The sequence below is a fragment of the Pseudophryne corroboree genome, chromosome 7 (genome assembly GCF_028390025.1).
Source record: "Pseudophryne corroboree isolate aPseCor3 chromosome 7, aPseCor3.hap2, whole genome shotgun sequence".
NCBI lineage: Eukaryota > Metazoa > Chordata > Amphibia > Anura > Myobatrachidae > Pseudophryne > Pseudophryne corroboree.
The window spans coordinates 402,690,928-402,718,040 of NC_086450.1; the positions used below are offsets into that span (position 1 = coordinate 402,690,928).

The following is a 27,113-nucleotide window of genomic DNA, read 5'->3' on the forward strand; positions in this document are numbered from 1 at the left end:
GTCCAGGTCCCCCAGTTTTCATGTCTTATCTGCACGGCCAGCTAGAGGTCACAGACAGAAATGCATTTACTTACCTAGCATCTGCCACGAATGGAAAGACTCCATTGTAGAAGAACATGATGGTCAGAACCAAGAGCCAGTAACGCAATGGTAAGCGACGAATGTCCTGTACTCGCTGAAAACCAGATCATTCAAAACAGATTATTTTCAGTCACACCCACAATTTTATATGACATTTTATTATAACCGCCACAACCAGCCAATAGACTAGAATTGGTAAAACGCTGACTGCTAGGCAAATGACATACATTAGAAGGCATGTAACATTTACAATACAATGCACAATTTGGGAGCTGCAGAGGGTCCTGGGTAAAGTCCCACACAGAATACTGTGAAGGCACTTGTTACTAACCACTTTCTTTGACTCCTCTTGGATTGTTCCATCAAGACCTAACTGTTTCATGCCCACTTTATCCAACACGCTGACTGTAACCGTAGAAGAAAAACCCAGGACACACAATAAGGTCCCTACAAAGGATGACAAACAAATTCTAAAGCACTCTGGCCATGTATAGACATAGGTATGTGACAACGCAACATTTAAATCTTTTAAAATCAAGAGTTGCAGGGAAGATATGTAATAGACTACTCACCTCCCCAAAGAGTCCACTGCATGCCGTAGTGATCTTCAAACCGCTGAGTGAGGAAGAAGTTCAGGACGCTGCCCAGCCGAGAGAAAGAGAGGGTCAACCCAAAAGCCAGAGCCAATTCTTTGCCTTTGAACCAGAAGGCCGTGATCCGGTTCTGTACAACTGGTAAAACATGGAGGTTGGGAGAACAGGGTGAAGTCAAAGATAGTTCTATGATGGAGAAGTCCATAGCATACAGAAGTAAAACACACTCAGGTGTGAGCAGGAGGAGGTCACCTTACTTGTTAGTGATCCATTCCCAGAGCCAAACAACAGGCGTCCTGTTAACATCAGAGGCAGCAGGTAGGGAGTTCCTTTAAAGTGTGAACCCAGTGCAAATATGGAGGAGCCCAGGACAGTCAGGAAGGAAAACAGGAACAGGCCAACTGAAAGTATTCCAGTAACTGGCATCATTACAGTGATCATTTAAAGCAATCTGTCACAATGTTGTAAATGGAGGATTTGGACTTAAGTATATTATAATGAAGTTATAGTAGTTTCAACAAATATGAGTGTGTTGGTAGTTAGCTAAAGCAATGCCTCAACAGAAAACCCGACTTACGGACAGGAACTACAACTACAACCACCACCACCTGATTTACAGTTGGGCAGGGGTTCCGGCCTACTCTAACACTAGAATGCAGTGTAAATCAGAGCAGGCCATTATTTGCAAGAGAATGGAGTATCTTCAGTGCATGCAAACAAGCGTTTCTCTTTGCACTGCAATATGGTTTGCTGCTCTGCAACTAGGTCTACTTTGCACCTAATGCTGCATCAGTCTCTTAGGGAGCAGGAAATAATAAGATTTTACTCACCGGTAAATCTATTTCTCGTAGTCCGTAGTGGATGCTGGGAACTCCGTAAGGACCATGGGGAATAGACGGGCTCCGCAGGAGACTGGGCACTCTATAAGAAAGATTTGGTACTATCTGGTGTGCACTGGCTCCTCCCTCTATGCCCCTCCTCCAGACCTCAGTTAGGATACTGTGCCCGGAAGAGCTGACACAATAAGGAAGGATTTTGAATCCAGGGTAAGACTCATACCAGCCACACCAATCACACCGTATAACTCGTGATACTATACCCAGTTAACAGTATGAAATATAACAGAGCCTCTCAACAGATGGCTCAACAATAACCCTTTAGTTAAGCAATAACTATATACAAGTATTGCAGACAATCCGCACTTAGCATGGGCGCCCAGCATCCACTACGGACTACGAGAAATAGATTTACCGGTGAGTAAAATCTTATTTTCTCTGACATCCTAGTGGATGCTGGGAACTCCGTAAGGACCATGGGGATTATACCAAAGCTCCCAAACGGGCGGGAGAGTGCGGATGACTCTGCAGCACCGAATGAGAAAACTCAAGGTCCTCCTCAGCCAGGGTATCAAACTTGTAGAATTTAGCAAACGTGTTTGCCCCTGACCAAGTTGCAGCTCGGCAAAGTTGTAAAGCCGAGACCCCTCGGGCAGCCGCCCAAGATGAGCCCACTTTCCTCGTGGAATGGGCTTTCACTGATTTAGGATGCGGCAATCCAGCCGCAGAATGCGCCAGCTGAATTGTGCTACAAATCCAGCGAGCAATAGTCTGCTTAGAAGCAGGAGCACCTATCTTGTTGGGTGCATACAGGACAAAAAGCGAGTCAGTCTTCCTGACTCCAGCCGTCCTGGAAACATAAAGTTTCAAGGCCCTGACTACATCCAGTAACTTGGAATCCTCCAAGTCCCTAGTAGCCGCAGGCACCACAATAGGTTGGTTCAAGTGAAAAGCAGATACCACCTTAGGGAGAAACTGGGGACGAGTCCTCAATTCTGCCCTATCCATATGGAAAATCAGATAAGGGCTTTTACAAGACAAAGCCGCCAATTCTGCCACACGCCTGGCCGAAGCCAAGGCCAATAACATGACCACTTTCCACGTGAGATATTTTAGATCCACAGTTTTAAGTGGTTCAAACCAATGTGATTTTAGGAAACTCAACACCACATTGAGATCCCAAGGTGCCACGGGAGGCACAAAAGGGGGCTGAATATGAAGCACTCCCTTTACAAAAGTCTGAACTTCAGGCAGTGAAGCCAGTTCTTTCTGGAAGAAAATCGACAGGGCCGAAATCTGGACCTTAATGGAACCCAATTTTAGGCCCATAGTCACTCCCGACTGTAGGAAGTGCAGAAACCGACCCAGCTGAAATTCCTCTGTTGGGGCCTTCCTGGCCTCACACCACGCAACATATTTTCGCCAAATACGGTGATAATGGTTTGCGGTTACTTCTTTCCTGGCTTTTATCAGCGTAGGAATGACTTCCTCCGGAATGCCCTTTTCCTTTAGGATCCGGAATTCAACCGCCATGCCGTCAAACGCAGCCGCGGTAAGTCTTGGAACAGACAGGGCCCCTGCTGTAGCAGATCCTGTCTGAGCGGTAGAGGCCATGGGTCCTCTGATATCATTTCTTGAAGTTCTGGGTACCAAGCCCTTCTTGGCCAATCCGGAACCACGAGTATCGTTCTTACTCCTCGCCTTCTTATTATTCTCAGTACCTTTGGTATGAAAGGCAGAGGAGGGAACACATAAACCGACTGGTACACCCACGGTGTCACTAGAGCGTCCACAGCTATCGCCTGAGGGTCCCTTGACCTGGCGCAATATCTCTTTAGCTTTTTGTTGAGGCGGGACGCCATCATGTCCACCTGTGGCCTTTCCCAACGGTTTACCAACAGTAGGAAGACTTCTGGATGAAGTCCCCACTCTCCCGGGTGTAGGTCGTGTCTGCTGAGGAAGTCTGCTTCCCAGTTGTCCACTCCCGGAATGAACACTGCTGACAGTGCTAAGACGTGATTTTCCGCCCATCGGAGAATCCTTGTGGCTTCTGCCATCGCTATCCTGCTTCTTGTGCCGCCCTGTCGGTTCACATGGGCGACTGCCGTGATGTTGTCTGACTGGATCAGTACCGGCTGGTTTTGAAGCAGGGGTTTTGCCTGACTTAGGGCATTGTAAATGGCCCTCAGTTCCAGAATATTTATGTGCAGGGAAGTCTCCTGACTTGACCATAGTCCTTGGAAGTTTCTTCCCTGTGTGACTGCTCCCCAGCCTCGAAGGCTGGCATCCGTGGTCACAAGGACCCAGTCCTGTATGCCGAAACTGCGGCCCTCTAGAAGATGAGCACTCTGCAGCCACCACAGTAGAGACACCCTGGTCCTTGGAGACAGGGTTATCAGTTGATGCATCTGAAGATGCGATCCCGACCACTTGTCCAAGAGGTCCCACTGGAAGGTCCTTGCATGGAACCTGCCGAATGGAATTGCTTCGTATGAAGCCACCATTTTTCCCAGGACTCGTGTGCAGTGATGCACCGATACCCGTTTCGGTTTTAAGAGGTCTCCGACTAGAGATGACAGCTCCTTGGCTTTCTCCTGCGGGAGAAACACTTTTTTCAGTTCTGTGTCCAAAATCATCCCCAGGAACAGTAAGCGAGTGGAAGGAACCAGTTGTGACTTTGGAATGTTTAGAATCCAGCCATGCTGTTGTAGCACTTCCCGAGATAGTGCTACTCCGACCAGTAACTGCTCCCTGGACCTCGCCTTTCTAAGGAGATCGTCCAAGTACGGGATAATTAAAACTCCCTTTTTTCGAAGGAGTATCATCATTTCTGCCATTACTTTGGTAAACACCCTCGGTGCCGTGGACAGTCCAAACGGTAGTGTCTGGAATTGGTAATGGCAATCCTGTACCACAAATCTGAGGTACTCCTGGTGAGGAAGGTAAATGGGGACATGCAGGTAAGCATCCTTGATGTCCAGGGATACCATGTAATCCCCCTCGTCCAGGCTTGCAATAACCGCCCTGAGCGATTCCATCTTGAACTTGAATTTTGTTATGTAAGTGTTCAAGGATTTCAAATTTAAAATGGGTCTCACCGAACCGTCCAGTTTCGGTACCACAAACAGTGTGGAATAGTAGCCCCGGCCTTGTTGAAGTAGGGGTACCTTGACTATCACCTGCTGGGAATACAGCTTGTGAATGGCCTCTAGCACAGCCTCCCTGCCCGAGGGAGTTGTCGGTAAGGCCGATTTGAGGAAACGGCGGGGGGGAGGCGCCTCGAATTCCAGCTTGTACCCCTGAGATACTACTTGAAAGATCCAGGGATCCACCCGTGAGCGAGCCCACTGATCGCTGAAATTCTTGAGGCGGCCCCCCACCGTACCTGGCTCCGCCTGTGGAGCCCCACCGTCATGCGGCGGATTTGGAAGAAGCGGGGGAGGACTTTTGGTGCTGGGAACCTGCTGTGTGTTGCAGCTTTTTCCCCCTTCCTCTGCCTCTAGACAGAAAGGACCCGCCTTTTCCCCGCCTGTTTTTCTGGGGTCGAAAGGACTGTACTTGGTAATACGGTGCTTTCTTAGGCTGTGAGGGGACATGGGGCAAAAATGCAGACTTCCCAGCTGTTGCTGTGGAAACAAGGTCTGAGAGACCGTCCCCGAATAACTCCTCGCCCTTATAAGGCAAAACTTCCATGTGCCTTTTAGAATCTGCATCTCCTGTCCACTGCCGAGTCCATAAGCCTCTCCTAGCAGAAATGGACAATGCACTTATTCTAGATGCCAGCCGGCAGATCTCCCTCTGTGCATCTCTCATGTATAAGACTGAGTCTTTTATATGCTCTATGGTTAGCAATATAGTGTCCCTGTCTAGGGTGTCAATATTTTCCGACAGGGAATCTGACCAAGCAGCAGCAGCACTGCACATCCAGGCTGAAGCAATAGCTGGTCTCAGTATAACACCAGTGTGTGTATATATAGACTTTAGGATAGCCTCCTGCTTTCTATCAGCAGGTTCCTTTAGGGCGGCCGTATCCGGAGACGGTAGTGCCACCTTTTTAGACAAACGTGTGAGCGCTTTATCCACCTTAGGGGGAGTTTCCCAACGTGACCTATCCTCTGGCGAGAAAGGGAACGCCATTAGTAATTTTTTTTAAATCACCAATTTTTTATCGGGGAAAGCCCACGCTTCTTCACACACATCATTCAATTCCTCAGAAGGGGGAAAAACTATTGGTAGTTTTTTCTCCCCAAACATAATACCCTTTTTTTGAGGTACCTGGGTTTATATCAGAAAGGTGTAATATCTCTTTCATTGCCTCAATCATGCCACAAATGGCCCTAGTGGACATTAAATTTGACTCATCGTCGTCGACACTGGCATCAGTATCCGTGTCGACATCTGTGTCTGCCATCTGAGGTAGTGGTCGTTTCAGGGCCCCTGACGGCCTTTGAATCGTCTGGGCAGGCACGAGCTGAGAAGCCGGCTGTCCCGCATTTGGCATGTCGTCAAATTTTTTATGTAAGGAGTCGACACTTGCACGTAATTCCTTCCATAAGTCCATCCACTCAGGTGTCTGCCCCGCAGGGGGTGACAACACATTTATAGGCATCTGCTCCGCCTCCACATAAGTCTCCTCATCAAACATGTCGACACAGCCGTACAGACACACCGCACACACACAGGGAATGCTCTTAAAGGAGACAGGACCCCACAAAAGCCCTTTGGGGAGACAGAGAGAGAGTATGCCAGCACACACCAGAGCGCTATAATAATGCAGGGACTAACTGAATTATGACCCTTTATAGCTGCTTATTGTATTAAACGGCGCCTAAATTTAGTGCCCCCCTCTCTTTTTTACCCTTTCTGTAGTGTAGACTGCAGGGGAGAGTCAGGGAGCTTCCTTCCAGCGGAACTGTGAGGGAAAAATGGCGCCAGTGTGCTGAGAGAGATGGCTCCGCCCCTTTTTCAGCTGACTTTTCTCCCGCTTTTTTCTGTATTCTGGCAGGGGTAATTACCACATATATAGCCTCTGGGGCTATATATTGTGGTTATTTTGCCAGCCAAGGTGTTTTTATTGCTGCTCAGGGCGCCCCCCCCCAGCGCCCTGCACCCTCAGCGACCAGAGTGTGAAGTGTGTATGAGGAGCAATGGCGCACAGCTGCAGTGCTGTGCGCTACCTTGGTGAAGACTGAAGTCTTCTGCCGCCGATTTTCCGGACCATCTTCATGCTTCTGGCTCTGTAAGGGGGACGGCGGCGCGGCTCCGGGAACGAACACCAAGGACGGGTCCTGCGGTCGATCCCTCTGGAGCTAATGGTGTCCAGTAGCCTAAGAAGCCCAAGCTAGCTGCAAGCAGGTAGGTTCGCTTCTTCTCCCCTTAGTCCCTCGATGCAGTGAGCCTGTTGCCAGCAGGTCTCACTGTAAAATAAAAAAACCTAATTTAAACTTTCTTTCTAGAAGCTCAGGAGAGCTCCTAGTGTGCAACCAGCTCGGGCCGGGCACAGAAATCTAACTGAGGTCTGGAGGAGGGGCATAGAGGGAGGAGCCAGTGCATACCAGATAGTACCAAATCTTTCTTATAGAGTGCCCAGTCTCCTGCGGAGCCCGTCTATTCCCCATGGTCCTTACGGAGTTCCCAGCATCCACTAGGACGTCAGAGAAAAAACCCATGTTATATGAGGGTGGTCTAATAAGTAAGGTAAGAAGACCTCTCACATGAGTGATGTTCTCTATTTCATTATAATTTCCCATCAGCCCAGGGCAGGTAGGCCACTGCTTCTCCTCACAGCCGTTACACTGCGCCTCATATCAATCATACTGTCCCAACATCAGGTGTAAGATTCCGGGGCTGGCGGAAACATGGTCACACATTGAGGTATGTAGTGTGACCAGATTTCTGCATCAGAAGCAAGGACATGCAGTCAGGGTACACAGAGCCTCCCTTGTCATACTCCTGAGATTTTATATAAAAGCAATTACAATAATACAAAGAAGAGATTTATAACATGAACATGTTCTTTGGTTATTGTAATACTTATTAATTTATTGTTATAGTTAACACTCACCAGCTTTGTGGAGATCCCTGGAGCTGCAGGGAGATGAGAGATGAGGTAGCAACAGCTCTGCCTCGGTTCTACAGTCAGACATTGCTTTGCAGAGTTGGGGGCGGGGCCATACCACAGGCAGTAACGCTGCACAGAAAGGGAGCTAATAGAGGCATGCCTGTGAGTGTGGGGGCAGGGTTTGTGCACCGATGGACACTTGGATGTGTCATGTGACCAGGAAGTGCACTGTAGTCAGAGCTCGGCCAGCAGCAGCAAGAGAAGATACAGGGATGCAGGTAGGAGACTCAATGGACACTGAAGCTTAGCGTAGTGAGAAGAGAGTTACATTGAGTAGGGGGTGAGACAGGCTCCCAGCATTCAGGCGCACTGCCTTCTGTGCCTCCCCAGCCATTCACCTCACCGTATGTCACTGGTCTAAAGGGCACATCAGTTGAAATGAACAGTCAACTTGTCGAGGTGTTTGGTGATGATGTCATGTCATGGAAACAGGTTTGGGTTTGGTGCATTGCCTTTGATAATGGCAGGACAGATGTTCAAGATGAGCAGCGATCCGGCCAAGCACGTCCACCACAGATGATAGTTTGTGCCGCATTGATTTAGGAGCACAGATGCATTAAGAGATATTTGGATGGTGAAGTTCAGCAAGCAATCATGTACTGGCTTCAGGTGCTTGACACTGATTTCTTCTATGCCGGGATAGATGCCTTGGTGTACCGTTAGAACAAATGCTTAGACATACGGGGACTATGTGGAAAAATAATCTGTACCAAGACCACACTACTGATTATACGTATATGTAAGAGTTGAATACATTTACGCAGTGAGAAGTCTTGTTACCTTATTCCTTGAACCACCCTCATACATCCTGTTGAGTTTGAACATTTATATAAGTGTCACTGATACAGGTTTGTGTCCCTTACATTCCCGGTCATTACTCACATCGGTTTCCAAGCTTGTCAATGAGAAATCCAGCCATGATGACCACTAGGGCGTTACTGAGGAAAGAAGACAGAAAGGACGCGGTCAGTTCTCAAGCGGATACAAGCGGACAGGGATGTACATAGACAGAGGTGGATACTGGTGCTCCTTACCTCTGGAGCTCACCTCTGATTACAGCAATGGCTCCATCCATAATAAAACCACTTATTAAGTGTACAACATGTTTTATGAAGTACAAACTGTGCATGTGATTTATTATGATCATTATTTATAGAGCGCCCACATATTACGCAGCGCATTACAGACAATGTTTATATCAGTCACATTACAGACTACGCATGAATATCATTACTTCCAAATCAATTGGTCAGTACAATACCACAGAGTCAGGAGTCAGTCGCTTAGGCTGTGATGAGCGAAGTGCATTAGAACACGTTTACTATACTCACGTCCAGGCGTAGATGGCATATAACAGGTTATACTGCTCTGGGGTCATCCCAAGCCCCTCCACGCAGCCTGTACTGTGGTTCCCACTGTGCGTACTATTGGGGTGACTCCCATTAGTGCAGGTCAGGTTCTGAAGATGATTAAAGAAATCAGAGAAAAAGGTGTCTTTTATTGTAAAATATATTATTATAACTGTTTAACAACTCCAGAATAGTAATGCAACACAGCAGGGAGGCAATTTTATTTTATTTTTATTTTTTTAAGACAAAAACACTTTAGCTGCACCTTTGTCTTCAAAAGGATATCCAAACTGCCACAGTGGCCCCATGTAATTCATCTCTGGGACCATTAATATCATTCAGGTATGACTACAAAAAAAAAAACTTATTTTTTTTTTTAATGTAGCATAATAAAGTATTAGTTCATAGTAATCTTTGCAGCACTTACAGGAAACATTTACGTGAAGAACAATGCTTCTCCCAGGACTTTTCTTGAGCCCAATAGCACTAATATGAACAATGGGGTGAACCATTCATGTAAAGGTCATTACAAGCGTAGGGGTTTCATGGTTTCCCCAGGACAGTACCATTGTCTCTTGCTGGAAATCTGTAGCCTTACGTTCTATTAACAAAAAGAGGATTTTGGTACTTACCGATAAATCCATTTCTCTGAATCCTCTAGGGGACACTGGAGTCCTATACAGTAGGGGTGTGAAGCCTTGAACCGGAGGTGTGGCGCAATCTTAAATTAGCATTGTCTGCACAGCCGGCTCCTCCCCCTTCACATCCCTCCTCCCTCAGTTTGAAAAATGTGACTGAGAGAATAGGACATGACACTATAGCACATGGCGAGGAACCGAACCGTACAACATATCAAACAGCGACCAAGAACTCTTAACCGAATAATTAACGCTGTTTGCACAAACTGATTAAAACAAGAACTTGGAACACAGCAGGTTGACAGCACCGAGGCGGGCGTCCAGTGTCCCCTAGAGGATTCAGAGAAATGGATTTATCGGTAAGTACCAAAATCCTCTTTTCTCTTTCATCCACTAGGGGACACTGGAGTCCTATACAGTAGGGGACGTCCCAAAGTTTACCCCCAGGGAGGGAGTGCTGTCGGTGGCCTGCAAAACTAAACGTCCGAACTTAGATTCTCCGGACGTAAAAGTATCAAACTTGTAAAATCTTGCGAAAGTGTGGGCTGAAGACCACGTCGCCGCTCTGCAAAGTTGAGTAGTGGAAGCACCTCTGGCAGCCGCCTACGAGGCACCCACTGATCGGGTAGTATGAGCACCCGTCTGAACGGGAACCTGTTTGCCACAGGAAATATAAGCCTGCCGAATGGCAAGTCTAATCCATCTGGACAAGGTCTGCTTAGAGGCCGGCCAACCCTTCTTTGACCCATCATAAAGAACAAACAAATGGTCCGACTTTCTAAAAGATGACATAACCTGTACGTATACCCGTAAAGCTCGGACAACATCCAATGACACGTCTTCATCTGTGAGACCCTGGAAAGATGGGACCACTATTGGCTGGTTTACATGAAACCCCGACACCACCTTTGGAAGGAAGTCTGCTCTTGTACGGAGTTCCGCCCTATCCTCATGAAAAACTAAGAAAGGGCTTTTACAGGATAAGGCTCCCAACTCAGAAACCCGCCTAGCCGAAGCCAAGGCCAGTAATAACGTGACCTTCCAAGAGAGATATTTCAGGTCCGTTCTTGTCAATGGCTCAAAAGTCGGTGACTTCAAATATTCTAACACCAAACCTAAGTCCCATGGTGCCGTGGGAGGACGAAAAGGGGGTTGAATCCTCAGAACCCCCTGTAAAAAAGTTTGAATCTCTGGTAAGGATGCTAGCCGCTGTTGAAAAAGGATGGAGAGAGCCGAAATCTGAACCTTCAAGGAGCCCAATCTGAGTCCTCCCTCTAGACCGGCCTGAAGGAAAAGTAGAAGTCGCGATAAATGGAAGTTAGATGAATTCCATCCCCGTTCCTGACACCAAGCCATGTATCGTCTACAAATCCTGTAGTAGTGCCTGGCTGTGACCGGTTTCCTCGCGGCAATCATTGTAGGAATGGCCGTTCGTGGGATCCCTCTGTTTCTTAAGATCCGGGTTTCAATAGCCACGCCGTCAAACGCAGCCTGTTCAGATCGGGGTGTAGGAACGGTCCCTGAGATAGCAGGTCCTCTCTCTGAGGTAACCTCCAAGGATCTTCCGCAAGTAACCCTCGCAGGTCGGTGTACCAACTCCTGCGGGGCCAATCTGGTGCGATTAGGATGACCCACACCCGTTCCCGCTTTATTCTCTTCAGAACCCTGGGTATGAGTGGGAATGGGGGAAATATGTAAACTCTCCTGTAACACCAAGGAAGTGTTAGTGCGTCCACTCCTTCTGCTGCTGGATCTCGAGTCCTTGACACATATCTGGGCAGCTGATGGTTTTGTCAAGACGCCATGAGGTCCACCTGAGGCAGACCCCATCTTTTCACAAACATGTTGAAAATCCGTGGGTGAAGGCACCACTCCCCCGGATGCATGTCCTGGCGACTGAGGTAATCTGCCTCCCAGTTCTCCACACCTGGAATGAACACTGCGGAGAGAATGATGTCTCTTCTTTCTGCCCACAACAAGATCTTTGTGGCCTCCTTTAACGCCATCCTGCTCTTCGTTCCTCCTTGACGGTTTATGTAGGCCGTCGTCGTGACATTGTCCGACTGAATCCTGATGTGTTGATTCATGACTAGGTCTTCTGCTAAGAGAAGGGCATTGTAGACTGCTCTTAGTTCGAGGATATTTATGGGTAATTTGCTTTCTTGTAGCGTCCACCGTCCCTGAAACGGATGGTCCTCTAGGACGGCTCCCCAACCTCTGAGACTGGCATCCGTCGTCAGGATCTTCCAATCCCAAATGCCGCATTTCTTTCCGGTTGTAAGGTTCTTGTGTAACGACCACCATGTCAAGGAGACCCGTACTTGTGGTTGAAGTCGGATTCTCCGATGGAGGAGCCAGTGCGAGCCTGCTCCCTGAGCAATGAGGTTCATTTGGAATGGTCGGGAATGAAGTCTGCCGTACTGGAGAGCTTCGAACGACGCCACCATCTTCCCGAGAAGTTATACACAGAGGTGTAGAGAAACGGTCTGCGTCCGCAGTACCTGAGCCACTAATCTCTGTAGGTCCTGTACCTTGTTCTCTGGTAGGAACACACGTAATAGGACCGTGTCCAAGATAAGACAGAGGAATTGAATCCGTTGAGTCGGTATGAGGTTGGACTTTTGGAAATTGACAATCCATCCATGTTGAATTAGAAATTGATGTGATGTCTGAACATCCTTGAGCAGTCGATTCTGAGATGGAGCTTTGATCAGTAAATCGTCCAGATAAGGTATAATCGTGACCCCCAACAGTCTCAGTCCTGCCACCATGACCGCCATGATCTTTGTGAAAATTCTTGGGGCTGACGCTAGACCGAATGGCAAAGCCCTGAATTGGTAGTGCTCCGCCACCAGCGCGAACCGTAAGTAAGCCTGGTGAGGAGTCCAGATTGGGATATGCATCCTTTATGTCCATGGATACCATGAACTCGCTTGGCTCTAAGCCTGCAATGACTGATTGGATTGATTCCATCTTGAATCTGTAGACTTTTAAAAACTGGTTGAAAACTTTTAAATTGAGTATTGGTCTGACCGTCCCGTCTGGTTTTGGCACGACAAAAAGATTTGAATAAAACCCCGTTCCTCTCTGAGAAGCGGGAACCGGAATAATGACCTCTGCTTGTAGCAATTTGTGAATTGCTGCCCGTAGTGCCCTTGCTTTTTGAGGACACTGAGGCAATCCTGTTGTAAAAAACTGACTGTGAGGCCTCTGTTGAAATTCCAGTTTGTATCCTTGAGAGATTAAGTTGTTCACCCAAAGTTCTGGTGAGGTTTTGGCCCAGATGTCCTGAAAACCTTCCAGTCAGCCGCCCACCAAGGGGGACCCCAGGTGAGCTGGGAGGCAGTCATGCCACGGTCTTGTCAGCAGGTTTATCCTGCTTTCTGGTTGCTGCCTGCGAGCGGCCTCTACCTCTGCCCCCGCGTGCTTGTGCACCGAAACCCCTACCTCGGGCTCGAAAGGACTGTGACCTAAATGAAGTAAACGATGGTCCCGAATAACCTCTCCTAGTTTGTGGAGCGGTTCTCGTATAAGGAGTTGGTAGAAAAGTGGACTTCCCCGTTGTAGCCTGCGAAATCCACTTGTCCAACTCTGGTCCGAACAGCATTTCACCCCCAAAGGGAATGGATTCTACCGCCTTCTTGGTGTCAGAGTCACCTTGCCATTCTCTGAGCCATAAAATCCTTCTAGCCGATATGGCCGATGCAGATATGCGCGATGCTATTCTGCTAATATCCTTAGAAGCTTGATACAAGTATGAAGCAGATTCTCGAATGTGTTCCGCCAGCTGTGTAATCTCTTCTAAACTATTTTCCTCCTCAATAGCTTGTACAATACGGCCGGACCATGCACCCATGGCTTTGTTGACCCAAGCACAGATGATCGCAGGTCTCTGCGCTGCACCTGCTGCTACAAACATTGATTTTAACGCCTTATCAACTTTACGGTCGGACGCATCCTTTAACGTAGTTACGTTAGGAATTGGCAAGATTGTCTTCTTTGACAATCTACCTAGTGAGGCATCCACTACCGGCGGATTTTCCCACTTGTCCATTACACCCTTAGGTAGGGGGTAAGTTACCTGAAAACGTTTCGGAAATTGAAAACGTTTGTCAGGTTGTTTCCAAGCCTCCTCCATCTGAGACTGGAGGGATTTAGGAATGGGGAACGCTGCTGAACGCGGCTTCTGGGATTCGAACAAATCGAAATCCTGCGGCTCTCGGACTTCCTCTTCCTTAAAGTTTAGGATGTCCTTAACCGCGTCAATTAAGGAATCCAGACCGGAGATCGCCGAGTCTTCTTCAGGAAAATCGGCGTCTAGGTTAGGCTCAATTAACTCACCTTCTTCCGTTTCCAGAAGAAAACCCTCTTCCTCCTCAGTTTCTGGTATAATAGGAAGAGTTCTTTTAACAGCCCTGCGCACACTCGTCTCAGCGTGTGCGGGCGGTGTTAACTTAATGAGAAATTCCTCCATTGTCTTTGAGAATCCCGCAGCCCATTCTGATTGCTGCTTGCGGGATTCTGCCATTTCCTTGGAGATTCTATTAGCGAGGTTGTCTTCCCAAGCTTTAGGTAGAGCACTGCTCCCAGGTGGAGCGTCCCTGTCTAAGCAGGAGTCGCACACCCCGGAGCTGCCAACCCGCGTGCTCTTCTTGTTACATTTTGTACAAACATAGCAGGTCTTTGAGGTCTTGGTAGCCTTAGACATGTTGTTTTTCCTTTTTAAAACCCCTTACCAGGGTATTACGCAGCGCTTTCACCCTTTAAACTAGGAAGAGAAAGACTGGGAGATGACGGAAGCGAAGGTATTGGAACCGGCTGTAATTACCGGTCCCCTTTTTCGTTATAAAGGGAACAGGTCAAAAAATTAAGGAAAAGATAATATGTATATATATATATATATATATATATATATATATATATATATATTTTTTTTTTTTTTTTTTTTCTTCTCAACCCTCACACCCCAACTGTAAATCAGCTACGATGTTAGAGTTGGCTTGCTTCCGTGTATTTTCTCCGGGATCTTTGAAACAGACGTCCCTTGAAAATATAATTTGTAAAGTTTGTTACTTTTCAGGAGATCCTTGTATATTGTATATATACATTACACCAGCAGAGGGAGCTGTTGTCTAACTCTCTCTACTATTTTAATGCCTGTACTATCCAGGCCGTGCAGCAGGGGGAGTTGTTTCTTTTATGAATAAACTTTACACTACTGGTGGGGGAGGGGGAGGACCCGTCCCTCACCTCATCCTGGCGCCAAAACTAATAAACATGGCCCCCACTATGTAAGTTATATGAGGTAGCCTGCCGCACTGTTATTAACATTGATATGCGTCCACTCCCTTGCCGCTATACAGCGCGCTCCGGACCCGCCGGCTGGTGCGCGCGCGACGGGTCCGTTTTCCGTAGCGGCGCCTGTGCTCCTCTCTGCCCGTGGGTCCCTGTAGCTGGCACGCGCGACGGGTCCGTCTCCCGTAGCGGCGCCTGTGCTCCGTCTGCTCTGCCTCTTGTGCTGTACAGCGCGCCGCTTCCGCCGTCCCCCCCTGCTTACAGGGACAACAAGCTGAGTCACGCACCGCACTAAGTCTCCCGCGCGCCGCTACCGTCGTCTAGCTGTATAAAGGAGTTTCTAAATAAAGGGTTTAGAGAGATATTCTTTTTAACTGAAAATCCCTCTTCCTCCTGTAGTCTAATTCTGAGTTTTGTACCAGTACTCACTATTAGTTGTTTTGAGGATCTCCTGTGGAGAGATGCAGGTCCCTTCAATAGGGATCTTTGTCTCTCAGCTATCAGGCAGCTTTGTCCCCCCTTTATTAGGGTGACGCAGCCCCTTTAGATTTTTTCTGTCAGGAGCTCAGTGCTCCACGTTGTTGTGCCTCCAGCACAATTTTTCAAACTGAGGGAGGAGGGATGTGAAGGGGGAGGAGCCGGCTGTGCAGACAATGCTAATTTAAGATTGTGCCACACCTCCGGTTCAAGGCTTCACACCCCTACTGTATAGGACTCCAGTGTCCCCTAGTGGATGAAAGAGAAAATAAGAATTTACTTACCGATAATTCTATTTCTCATAGTCCGTAGTGGATGCTGGGGACTCCGAAAGGACCATGGGGAATAGCGGCTCCGCAGGAGACTGGGCACAAAAGTAAAAGCTTTAGGACTACCTGGTGTGCACTGGCTCCTCCCCCTATGACCCTCCTCCAAGCCTCAGTTAGGATACTGTGCCTGGACGAGCGTACACAATAAGGAAGGATTTTGAATCCCGGGTAAGACTCATACCAGCCACACCAATCACAACGTACAACTTGTGATCTGAACCCAGTTAACAGCATGATAACAGAGGGGCCTCTGAAAAGATGGCTCACAACAATAATAACCCGATTTTTGTAACAATAACTATGTACAAGTATTGCAGACAATCCGCATTTGGGATGGGCGCCCAGCATCCACTACGGACTATGAGAAATAGAATTATCGGTAAGTAAATTCTTATTTTCTCTGACGTCCTAGTGGATGCTGGGGACTCCGAAAGGACCATGGGGATTATACCAAAGCTCCCAAACGGGTGGGAGAGTGCGGATGACTCTGCAGCACCGAATGAGAGAACTCCAGGTCCTCCTCAGCCAGGGTATCAAATTTGTAGAATTTAGCAAACGTGTTTGCCCCTGACCAAGTAGCTGCTCGGCAAAGTTGTAAAGCCGAGACCCCTCGGGCAGCCGCCCAAGATGAGCCCACTTTCCGTGTGGAATGGGCTTTTACAGATTTTGGCTGTGGCAGGCCTGCCACAGAATGTGCAAGCTGAATTGTACTACAAATCCAACGAGCAATAGTCTGCTTAGAAGCAGGAGCACCCAGCTTGTTGGATGCATACAGGATAAACAGCGAGTCAGATTTTCTGACTCCAGCCGTCCTGGAAACATATATTTTCAGGGCCCTGACTACGTCCAGCAACTTGGAATCCTCCAAGTCCCTAGTAGCCGCAGGTACCACAATAGGCTGGTTTAAGTGAAACGCTGAAACCACCTTAGGGAGAAATTGAGGACGAGTCCTCAATTCTGCCCTGTCCGTATGAAAAATTAGGTAAGGGCTTTTATAGGATAAAGCCGCCAATTCTGAGACACGCCTGGCTGAAGCCAGGGCTAACAGCATTACTACTTTCCATGTGAGATATTTTAAGTCCACAGTGGTGAGTGGTTCAAACCAATGTGATTTTAGGAACCCCAAAACTACATTGAGATCCCAAGGTGCCACTGGAGGCACAAAAGGAGGCTGTATATGCAGTACCCCCTTGACAAACGTCTGAACTTCAGGAACTGAAGCTAGTTCTTTTTGGAAGAATATCGACAGGGCCGAAATTTGAACCTTAATGGACCCTAATTTTAGGCCCATAGACAGTCCTGTTTGCATGAAATGCAGGAAACGACCCAGTTGAAATTCCTCTGTAGGGGCCTTCCTGGCCTCACACCACGCAACATATTTACGCCAAATACGGTGATAATGTTGCACAGTTACATCCTTCCTGGCTTTGATCAGGGTAGGGATGACTTCATCCGGAATGCCTTTTTCCTTCAGGATCCGGCGTTCAACCGCCATGCCGTCAAACGCAGCCGCGGTAAGTCTTGGAACAGACAGGGTCCCTGCTGGAGCAGGTCCTTTCTTAGAGGTAGAGGCCACGGGTCTTCCGTGAGCATCTCTTGAAGTTCCGGGTACCAATCCGGAGCCACGAGTATAGTCCTTACTCCTCTCCTTCTTATGATTCTCAGTACCTTGGGTATGAGAGGCAGAGGAGGGAACACATACACTGACTGGTACACCCACGGTGTTACCAGAGCGTCCACAGCTATTGCCTGAGGGTCCCTTGACCCTGCGCAATATCTGTCCAGTTTTTTGTTGAGGCGGGACGCCATCATGTCCACCTTTGGTTTTTCCCAACGGTTCACAATCATGTGGAAGACTTCTGGGTGAAGTCCCCACTCCCCCGGGTGGAGGTCGTGTCTGCTGAGGAAGTCTGCTTCCCAGTTGTCCACTCCCGGAATGAACACTGCTGACAGTGCTATCACATGATTTTCCGCCCAGCGAAGAATCCTTGCAACTTCCGTCATTGCCCTCCTGCTTCTTGTGCCGCCCTGTCTGTTTACGTGGGCGACTGCCGTGATGTTGTCCGACTGGATCAACACCGGCTGACCCTGAAGCAGAGGCCTTGCCTGACTTAGGGCATTGTAAATGGCCCTTAGTTCCAGGATATTTATGTGAAGTGACGTTTCCATGCTTGACCACAAGCCCTGGAAATTTCTTCCCTGTGTGACTGCTCCCCAGCCTCTCAGGCTGGCATCCGTGGTCACCAGGACCCAGTCCTGAATGCCGAATCTGCGGCCCTCTAGAAGATGAGCACTCTGTAACCACCACAGGAGAGACACCCTTGTCCTTGGAGACAGGGTTATCCGCTGATGCATTTGAAGATGCGATCCAGACCATTTGTCCAGCAGATCCCACTGAAAAGTTCTTGCGTGGAATCTGCCGAATGGAATCGCTTCGTAAGAAGCCACCATTTTTCCCAGGACCCTTGTGCATTGATGCACTGACACTTGGCCTGGCTTTAGGAGGTTCCTGACTAGGTCGGATAACTCCCTGGCTTTCTCCTCCGGGAGAAACACCTTTTTCTGGACTGTGTCCAGAATCATCCCTAGGAACAGCAGACGTGTCGTCGGAATCAGCTGCGATTTTGGAATATTTAGAATCCACCCGTGCTGTCGTAGTACTACTTGAGATAGTGCTACTCCGACCTCTAACTGTTCTCTGGACCTTGCCCTTATCAGGAGATCGTCCAAGTAAGGGATAATTAAGACGCCTTTTCTTCGAAGAAGAATCATCATTTCGGCCATTACCTTGGTAAAGACCCGGGGTGCCGTGGACAATCCAAACGGCAGCGTCTGAAACGGATAGTGACAGTTCTGTACCACAAACCTGAGGTACCCTTGGTGAGAAGGGCAAATTGTGACATGGAGGTAAGCATCCTTGATGTCCAGAGACACCATATAGTCCCCTTCTTCCAGGTTCGCTATCACTGCTCTGAGTGACTCCATCTTGAATTTGAACCTTTGTATGTAAGTGTTCAAGGATTTCAGATTTAAAATAGGTCTCACCGAGCCGTCCGGCTTCGGTACCACAAACAGCGTGGAATAATACCCCTTTCCCTGTTGTAGGAGGGGTACCTTGATTATCACCTGCTGGGAATACAGCTTGTGAATGGCTTCCAATACCGCCTCCCTGTCGGAGGGAGACGTTGGTAAAGCAGACTTCAGGAACCGGCGAGGGGGAGACGTCTCGAATTCCAATTTGTACCCCTGAGATACTACCTGCAGGATCCAGGGGTCCACTTGCGAGTGAGCCCACTGCGCGCTGAAATTCTTGAGACGGGCCCCCACCGTGCCTGAGTCCGCTTGTAAGGCCCCAGCGTCATGCTGAGGACTTGGCAGAAGCGGGGGAGGGCTTCTGTTCCTGGGAAGAGGCTGCCTGCTGCAGTCTTTTTCCCCTTCCTCTGCCCCGGGGCAGATATGAGTGGCCTTTTGCCCGCTTGCCCTTATGGGGACGAAAGGACTGAGCCTGAAAAGACGGTGTCTTTTTCTGCTGAGAGGTGACCTGGGGTAAAAAGGTGGATTTCCCAGCCGTTGCCGTGGCTAACAGGTCCGATAGACCGACCCCAAATAACTCCTCCCCTTTATACGGCAATACTTCCATATGCCGTTTGGAATCCGCATCACCTGACCACTGTCGCATCCATAACCCTCTTCTGGCAGAAATGGACAGCGCACTTACTCTTGATGCCAGAGTGCAAATATCCCTCTGTGCATCTCGCATATATAGAAATGCATCCTTTAAATGCTCTATAGTCAATAATATACTGTCCCTGTCCAGGGTATCAATATTTTCAGTCAGGGAATCCGACCAAGCCACCCCAGCACTGCACATCCAGGCTGAGGCGATTGCTGGTCGCAGTATAATACCAGTATGTGTGTATATACTTTTTAGGATATTTTCCAGCTTCCTACCAGCTGGTTCCTTGAGGGCGGCCGTATCAGGAGACGGTAACGCCACTTGTTTTGATAAGCGTGTGAGCGCCTTATCTACCCTAGGGGGTGTTTCCCAACGCGCCCTAACCTCTGGCGGGAAAGGGTATAATGCCAATAATTTTTTAGAAATTAGCAGTTTTTTATCGGGGGAAACCCACGCTTCATCACACACCTCATTTAATTCATCCGATTCAGGAAAAACTACGGGTAGTTTTTTCACACCCCACATAATACCCTTTTTTGTGGTACTTGTAGTATCAAATGTTCAAAACCTCCTTCATTGCCGTGATCATGTAACGTGTGGCCCTACTGGAAAATACGTTTGTTTCCTCACCGTCGACACTGGAGTCTGTGTCTGGGTCTGTGTCGACCATCTGAGGTAACGGGCGCTTTAGAGCCCCTGACGGTGTTTGAGACGCCTGTACAGGTAATAACTGATTTGCCGGCTGTCTCATGTCGTCAACAGTCTTTTGTAAAGTGCTGACACTATCTCGTAATTCCTTCCATAAGACCATCCAGTCAGGTGTCGACTCCCTAGGGGGTGACATCACTATTACAGGCAATTGCTCCGCCTCCATACCATTTTCCTCCTCATACATGTCGACACAACGTACCGACACACAGGGAATGCTCTGATAGAGGACAGGACCCCACTAGCCCTTTGGGGAGACAGAGGGAGAGTTTGCCAGCACACACCAGAGCGCTATATATATATATACAGGGATAACCTTATATAAGTGTTTTTCCCTTATATAGCTGCTGTATAGATTTATCTGCCCAATTAGTGCCCCCCCCCTCTCTTGTTTTACCCGGTTTCTGTAGTGCAGGACTGCAGGGGAGAGTCAGGGAGCTTCCCTCCAACGGAGCTGTGAGGAAAAATGGCGCCAGTGTGCTGAGGAGATAGGCTCCGCCCCCTTCTCGGCGGCCTTTCTCCCGCTTTTTTAAGGAAAAATTGGCAGGGGTTAAATGCATCCAAATAGCCCAGGAGCTATATGTGATGTATTTTTTGCCATATAAGGTGTTTTTATTGCGTCTCAGGGCGCCCCCCCCCCAGCGCCCTGCACCCTCAGTGACCGGAGTGTGAAGTGTGCTGAGAGCAATGGCGCACAGCTGCGGTGCTGTGCGCTACCTTATTGAAGACAGGACGTCTTCTGCCGCCGATTTTCCGGACCTCTTCAGTCTTCTGGCTCTGTAAGGGGGCCGGCGGCGCGGCTCTGGGACCCATCCATGGCTGGGCCTGTGATCGTCCCTCTGGAGCTAATGTCCAGTAGCCTAAGAAGCCCAATCCACTCTGCACGCAGGTGAGTTCGCTTCTTCTCCCCTTAGTCCCTCGGTGCAGTGAACCTGTTGCCAGCAGGATTCACTGAAAATAAAAAACCTATACTTAAACTTTTTTACTAAGCAGCTCAGGAGAGCCACCTAGTGAGCACCCTTCTCGTTCGGGCACAAAAATCTAACTGAGGCTTGGAGGAGGGTCATAGGGGGAGGAGCCAGTGCACACCAGGTAGTCCTAAAGCTTTTACTTTTGTGCCCAGTCTCCTGCGGAGCCGCTATTCCGCATGGTCCTTTCGGAGTCCCCAGCATCCACTAGGACGTCAGAGAAATTTTCATTACTGATGCATTCAGATTAACGGAAGAAATGGGAAGAGAGACTTGTACCAGTTTTACAGTTGTTCGGTCACCAGAAGCAACTAATTTCACCACACAGAGACTGGTTTCAGGGCAGACACTGTTCTGCGACTCTCTCCACAAAGAGTATGGGATATGGGGGGTCATTCTGACCCGTTCGCGCGCTTTTTGTCGCAGCCAAGCGAACGGGTCTCTACTGCACATGCGCCGGCGCCGTAGTGCGCCGGCACATGCCAGACGGCCGAAGGCCGTAGCAGGGCTGCGATCGTTTCTGCCTGACTGACAGGCAGAGGCGGTCGCTGGGAGGGAGGGGGCGGAACGTAGAGCGGTCCGGCCAACACAGGCGTGGCCGGACCGAACGGGGGGGCGGGCCGCAGAAGCTGCGTGACGTCACACGCAGCCGCTGCGGGCCGAGGAGCGCTGAGTAGCTCCCGGCCAGCACGCTAAAGCTGCGCTGGTCGGGAGCTACTCTTGAAGTGCCAAGGCATCCCCGCTGTGCGATGCCTTTGCACTTCTGCGGGGGGGGGGGGGGGGCGACACTGACATGTGGGGCGGACTAGCCCTGTGCTGGGCGTCCCCCCGCATGTCAGTGTGAATGATCGTAGCTATGCTAAATTTAGCACAGCTACAATCAACTCTGAATGACCCCCATGGGGCAATCTCGTGCTACTGTCCTGTCACACCCAAGATGGTTGTGTGTGACTTGGACCACAGGTTCACAGTGTGGGGTTTTTTTTTGCTTTACTTCCAAATCAGAATCAGACCCTATATCGTCTGTTCTGGGAATTAGTGAAATTGAAACAACCCTCACATCATTTGTTACATCATAAAGGGCGAGATGCAGCAAGTGGAAATATATGTCCAAACCTCAGAAAAAGCAGTTAACTGAGAATTGGCCGTGTACCGCATATGCACCAAGCCCTGGAATGCGATAGATTCCAGGGCTTGGATGCGGTGGACAGCACCTTCTTCAGATGGCACTGCCCAATAGAAGCCTACGGGCTTTTATCGCGCTGCCCCTTCTGAGAAGGATCCCTCCCAGCACCACTCGATGCATGCGCAGATAGGACTCTGGGAAGCAGATGTATTAAGCCTGGAGAAGTGATAAGTGGAAGGTGATAACGCACCAGCCAATCAGCTCCTAACTGTCGATTTACATATTGGAGCTGATTGGCTGGTGCGTTATCACCTTCCACTTATCACTGCTTTATCACTTCTCCAGGCTTAATACATCTGCTCCCAGGTCCTAAACCCGGAAGTCCTATCATTGCAATGGACAGCTCTTACCACAAGAGCTGTCCTTTGTGATTTTCTTCATGCATATGGCATTAGTAAAAGCCGATATGCATGCGGAAAGTGGCGGGATGCATCACAAGCAAAATGTGATGGGCGGGATGCCCATAGTGTGTACCCAGCTTAAACCTCTGTGCTATGTTTCTGGTGTTTGTAAAGAGTCCTGCTGGAGAAAGGCATTATAGAAATTATTTATATATTATTATCATCATCATCTGTATGGACTGGCTGAATATTAGATACATTAGAAGCCCGATTCCCTTTCCCCCGCACCCTACCTACCCAATAGGATAATGCACGGAGGAACTGTGAGACAAACTTTTCAAAGCAAAGTAATGTTAAGGAGGAAAAACTGTGAGTCACAGCAAAGTGATTTAGGTTTATTCTGAGTTTTTCATCAGATCTATGTGAATACATTCTGTGATGTGATCTAGAGAAAACGCTGGACACTAACCCCTTGGAACTGGTCCTGTAGAACGCTGGGAATGTCGAAGCAGAAATAGGAACCAAAAGTGAGCATGCAGTTGAAGAATAGCACAACAAACCGGTAATACCCTGCAAGGGAAAGAGGGAGGTATTATTACACGCTTGTTGTAGAATCTGTACAGGCGTTATACAATGCTGGTCACTGGGACAGGCGGGTGTGTACTGAGGGCACCTACACACAATGGGATGAATTAAAATGTTTTCCGCCGGCAGCCAGTAGATGGCGCCCAAACTAAGCTATTCAATTGTAGCTCCGTTTGGGGCAGCCATCTGCATTTCAGCTCGCACCCCCAAGGGTGGCAAGCTAAGATGGGTGAAGTGACCCATCTAGGTGCCGAAATGGCATTTTTGGTATCGCACCCAACACTTTGGTCGGATTTAGCAGCTTTACGTGGCTAAACCTGACCTCTATGGGCACGATCAGCACAATAAAATGACACAATTAAATATAGTCCCCGCGACCTCCAGTCTTTTTAGACAGGAGATCGAGCGAAATAATCAATTATATACCGCCCAATGGATGCAACCACTGTCAGACCGTCATTTCCCCATGAACCAGTGTCCATACTGAACCACAGGTAACACAATGAATTATATAACTTATTACGCAGCACTTTACAGATAATATTTAGTGAAAAAAGCAAAGCAACCATAGAATACATAAAATCGGAGACATCAGGCAAGCATACGGCTTTATGCAATTTGTTATTATACGTTTATTTTTATATGCTTTTAATTAATGCGAACATGACACTAGCTCCCTTACGGCCCATACACACTGGGCGATTTTGAGCTGCTTTCAACTCAAAACTGCCCAGTGTGTATGCCCTGGTGATGAGCGCTGATGCGCGCCCCCGCTTCATCGCCGATGGCAGCCATATTACCAGCAGATGAACGGCGAGGTAGACGGCTTTCCATAGCGCCCTGCTACGGAAAGCTGTTCACCCCCGCTGACATCGCTGGGCAGGGGGGGAAATCACTCAGTGTGTATGCACCTTTACAAACTCCTACTGATTTACTTAATGCAGCATATCTTTTATATTAAATAAATGTGTGTCATTTTAGTGGAACAGGGTTCTTTGGGGTACTGGCATAAGTCATTGTTCTAGACTGTAATCTTGTGAGCAGGGCCTTCCTACCTCTATAACCAGGCTCGGACTGGCCTGCCGGGGAACCGGTGGTTCCACTGGTGGGTCACTATCGTATTTAGCCACGCCCACTTCTTCCGTGAGGGGGGGGGCTTGCCAGTCAGGAGTTTGCAGAAGAGCAGAGCGTCTGCTGCGCCGCGCCACGCCGTCAGGAGGATCCCGCCGCGGTCCGGAGGGGAAGGCACGCATGCCCTGGACTGTCTGGTTTGTAACAAGAACAAAAATTACACCTACCTACTAAATGGGGTAAAATTAGGGGATTCTGTACTGGAAAAGGACTTAGGTGTCCTCATAGATAGCAAGCTAAGCAGTAGTACCCAAAGTAGGACTGCAGCAAAGAAGGCTAATAAGATATTAGCATGCATAAAACGGGGTATTGATGCTAGGGACGAGAGTATTATACTCCCGTTATATAAATCACTAGTGAGGCCACACCTCGAATACTGTGTACAGTTCTGGGCACCGTACTACAAAAAGGATATCCTGGAGCTTGAAAAGGTACAGAGGAGGGCGACCAAACTAATTAAGGGCATGGAGACGATGGAATACAAGGAAAGGCTTGAAAGACTAGGCATGTTTACATTGGAAAAGCGGAGACTAAGAGGGGATATGATCAACATCTACAAATATATAAGGGGACAATACACAGAGCTTGCGCGGGACCTGTTTTTGGTTAGATCAACACAGAGGACTCGTGGACACTCGCTCAGGTTAGAGGAGAGGAGATTCCGCACAATACGGCATAAAGGCTTTTTCACGGTAAGGACAATACGTGTTTGGAATTCCCTGCCCGAGGGAGTTGTAATGGCGGAATCTGTCAACACCTTTAAAAATGGGTTAGATAAATTCCTATTGGATAAGGATATCCAGGGGTATGGTGCATAGTCATGCATTATAGTTACTATTAATAGGGATAAAATGCAACGGCTGACAGCAGCATCAGTCAGAAATTTTAGTCAAATCATCATGCATAGGAGACCACAAATAGGTTGAACTCGGTGGACAATTGTCTTTTTTCAACCTCAGATACTATGTTACTATGTTACTATTACTGTTGTTCTAACTGTAAAGCGGAATATGCTGCGCTATATAAGAAACTGTTAATAAGTAAATAGGTCCTCCAGTTAAAAGCACGAGATATACACAAATTATTAAGAAGAAAATACAGCTCCTTACATACAGAGCTGACAAAGCAGCATGCATCATCTCGCCTCTGGCCTGGTGCCGTGTAACCAGATGCTTACATGGCAAAATAGGCAGGAAGAAGATCCCACCATCTGCCTGAGCTTTCACCTCCTTCCCTGCTGACTTAGGTCACCACTATTGTGTAACAGGAATATCATACATACATATGACCATGCCACCCTGATCTCACACACCAGCACCATGTATGGGAGTTAGGCTACAGTGCAGTTATTTTACATCAATGGTCACAGCACTCAGCCACCTTCTGCAACAAATGATTACACAGCTGCAAAGTACAAAAGTGTATAAAGCAGAGCTGTGCCATTGGTATATTGCTATTCCACGTATATCTGCCACACACAGGTTATCCATACAGCTCTTTACATCATGCCAAGTGATATGTGAATCAATAAATAACCCAGCTGGGGTATAAGCAGAGCGAACCTGCCCTGCTAGAATAAAGTGCAAGGCTATTGCTTGCTACAAATAAATACATTTAAAACAACTAAAAGAAATGGATAAAGAAAATAAAAATGAAAGAAAATGAAAAAAAAAAAAAAAAGGTAAGAGATAAGCACATCTGCATAGAGCTGACAGCTAGGCTAAGGCAGTTAGCATGATCACAGTCATATATGTGTCTAACAACCCCTGTAATCCAGGAGCAAGCTCCCAGATCACGTGATCCCTGGGCGTTTAAATCTGGTGAAAACAGTCACGTGCCGGGGAATAGTCTCACACACACACACACGCACGCGCGTTACTGGTGCTGGAGACAACTCTACGATGTACTTACCTCTCTCCGCTGGGACAGCCATGACTCCCGCTGGTTACCTGTACAACAGACACAAGGATACCAACCATTACAATGCAAAACAGCACAGTACCCGTCACACATAGCATGCAGAGCCCTGCCGCATCCCCCAGCGACTTACACACACCGGCAGCGGCTCCCAGCGCACACACAGGCGCAGCCGCCGCACTCCGACTACCACAACACTATGGGCAGGTGACGGACAGCGCCTAGCCCCGCCTACGGGCGTACCGGCAATCTGCATGCTCGGCTCCGCCCACCATACCCTGACTCCTGCTCATCTACAGCTAAACTACAGCGCTGTGCCCATAGTGGCCACATGGGGGCGCGCCTGAGGCGCTTTCCTCTCATCATTACAGGACGCTGCACAGAAAGCTAATCTTTGTAGAATATATAACATTGATTATAATTTCGTTTATTGAGGTAATTTGCCATTATTCTTTATGTTACTTTCTTATGGTGGCCTCTGATGATCAGCATTCCATGGCCAACATTTTACAGCGGATCTTGGTGGTCATTCCGAATTGATCGCTAGCTGCAGTTGTTCACAGCGGAGCAATCAGGCTAAAAAGCGGCTGTTCTGCGCATGCGTATGTGGCGCAATGCGCACGCGCATCGAGCGAGCACAACGAACGATGTCGTTTTGCACAGGGTCTAGCAAAGCATTTCAGTCGCACTGGTGGCCGCAGAGTGATTGACATGAAGTGGGCGTTTCTGGGTGTCAACTGACCGTTCTCAGGGAGTGTTCAGAAAAACGCAGGCGTGGCTGGGCGAACGCTGGGCGGGTTTGTGACGTCAAAACAGGAACTGAACAGTCTGAAGTGATCGCAAGCGCTGAGTAGGTTTTGAGCTACTCTGAAACTGCACAAA

The 27,113-nt window shown here is 48.4% G+C and overlaps 1 protein-coding gene across 3 annotated transcripts in view; it reads right to left on the bottom strand.

The window, feature by feature from the left end:
- LOC134945395 (major facilitator superfamily domain-containing protein 1-like) overlaps positions 1 to 26,524 on the bottom strand; it is a 46,287-nt gene extending 19,763 nt beyond the window's left edge. The window contains exons 1-10 of one of the 3 annotated variants that reach the window (XM_063934638.1): positions 26,365 to 26,524; positions 26,226 to 26,263; positions 24,239 to 24,448; positions 23,068 to 23,168; positions 8,963 to 9,090; positions 8,514 to 8,569; positions 932 to 1,075; positions 654 to 812; positions 413 to 528; positions 75 to 175 (exon numbers count right to left, since the gene is read on the bottom strand). In XM_063934638.1, coding sequence (XP_063790708.1) covers positions 75 to 175; positions 413 to 528; positions 654 to 812; positions 932 to 1,075; positions 8,514 to 8,569; positions 8,963 to 9,090; positions 23,068 to 23,133 — 770 coding nt within the window. In that variant the 5' untranslated portion in view covers positions 23,134 to 23,168; positions 24,239 to 24,448; positions 26,226 to 26,263; positions 26,365 to 26,524. Of the gene's footprint in view, positions 1 to 74; positions 176 to 412; positions 529 to 653; positions 813 to 931; positions 1,076 to 8,513; positions 8,570 to 8,962; positions 9,091 to 23,067; positions 23,169 to 24,238; positions 24,449 to 25,423; positions 25,919 to 26,225; positions 26,264 to 26,364 lie in introns of those variants that run through there. The other 2 variants (XM_063934637.1, XM_063934639.1) reach the window with 2 other exon arrangements.
- Between the last annotated feature and the right edge of the window lie 589 nt (positions 26,525 to 27,113).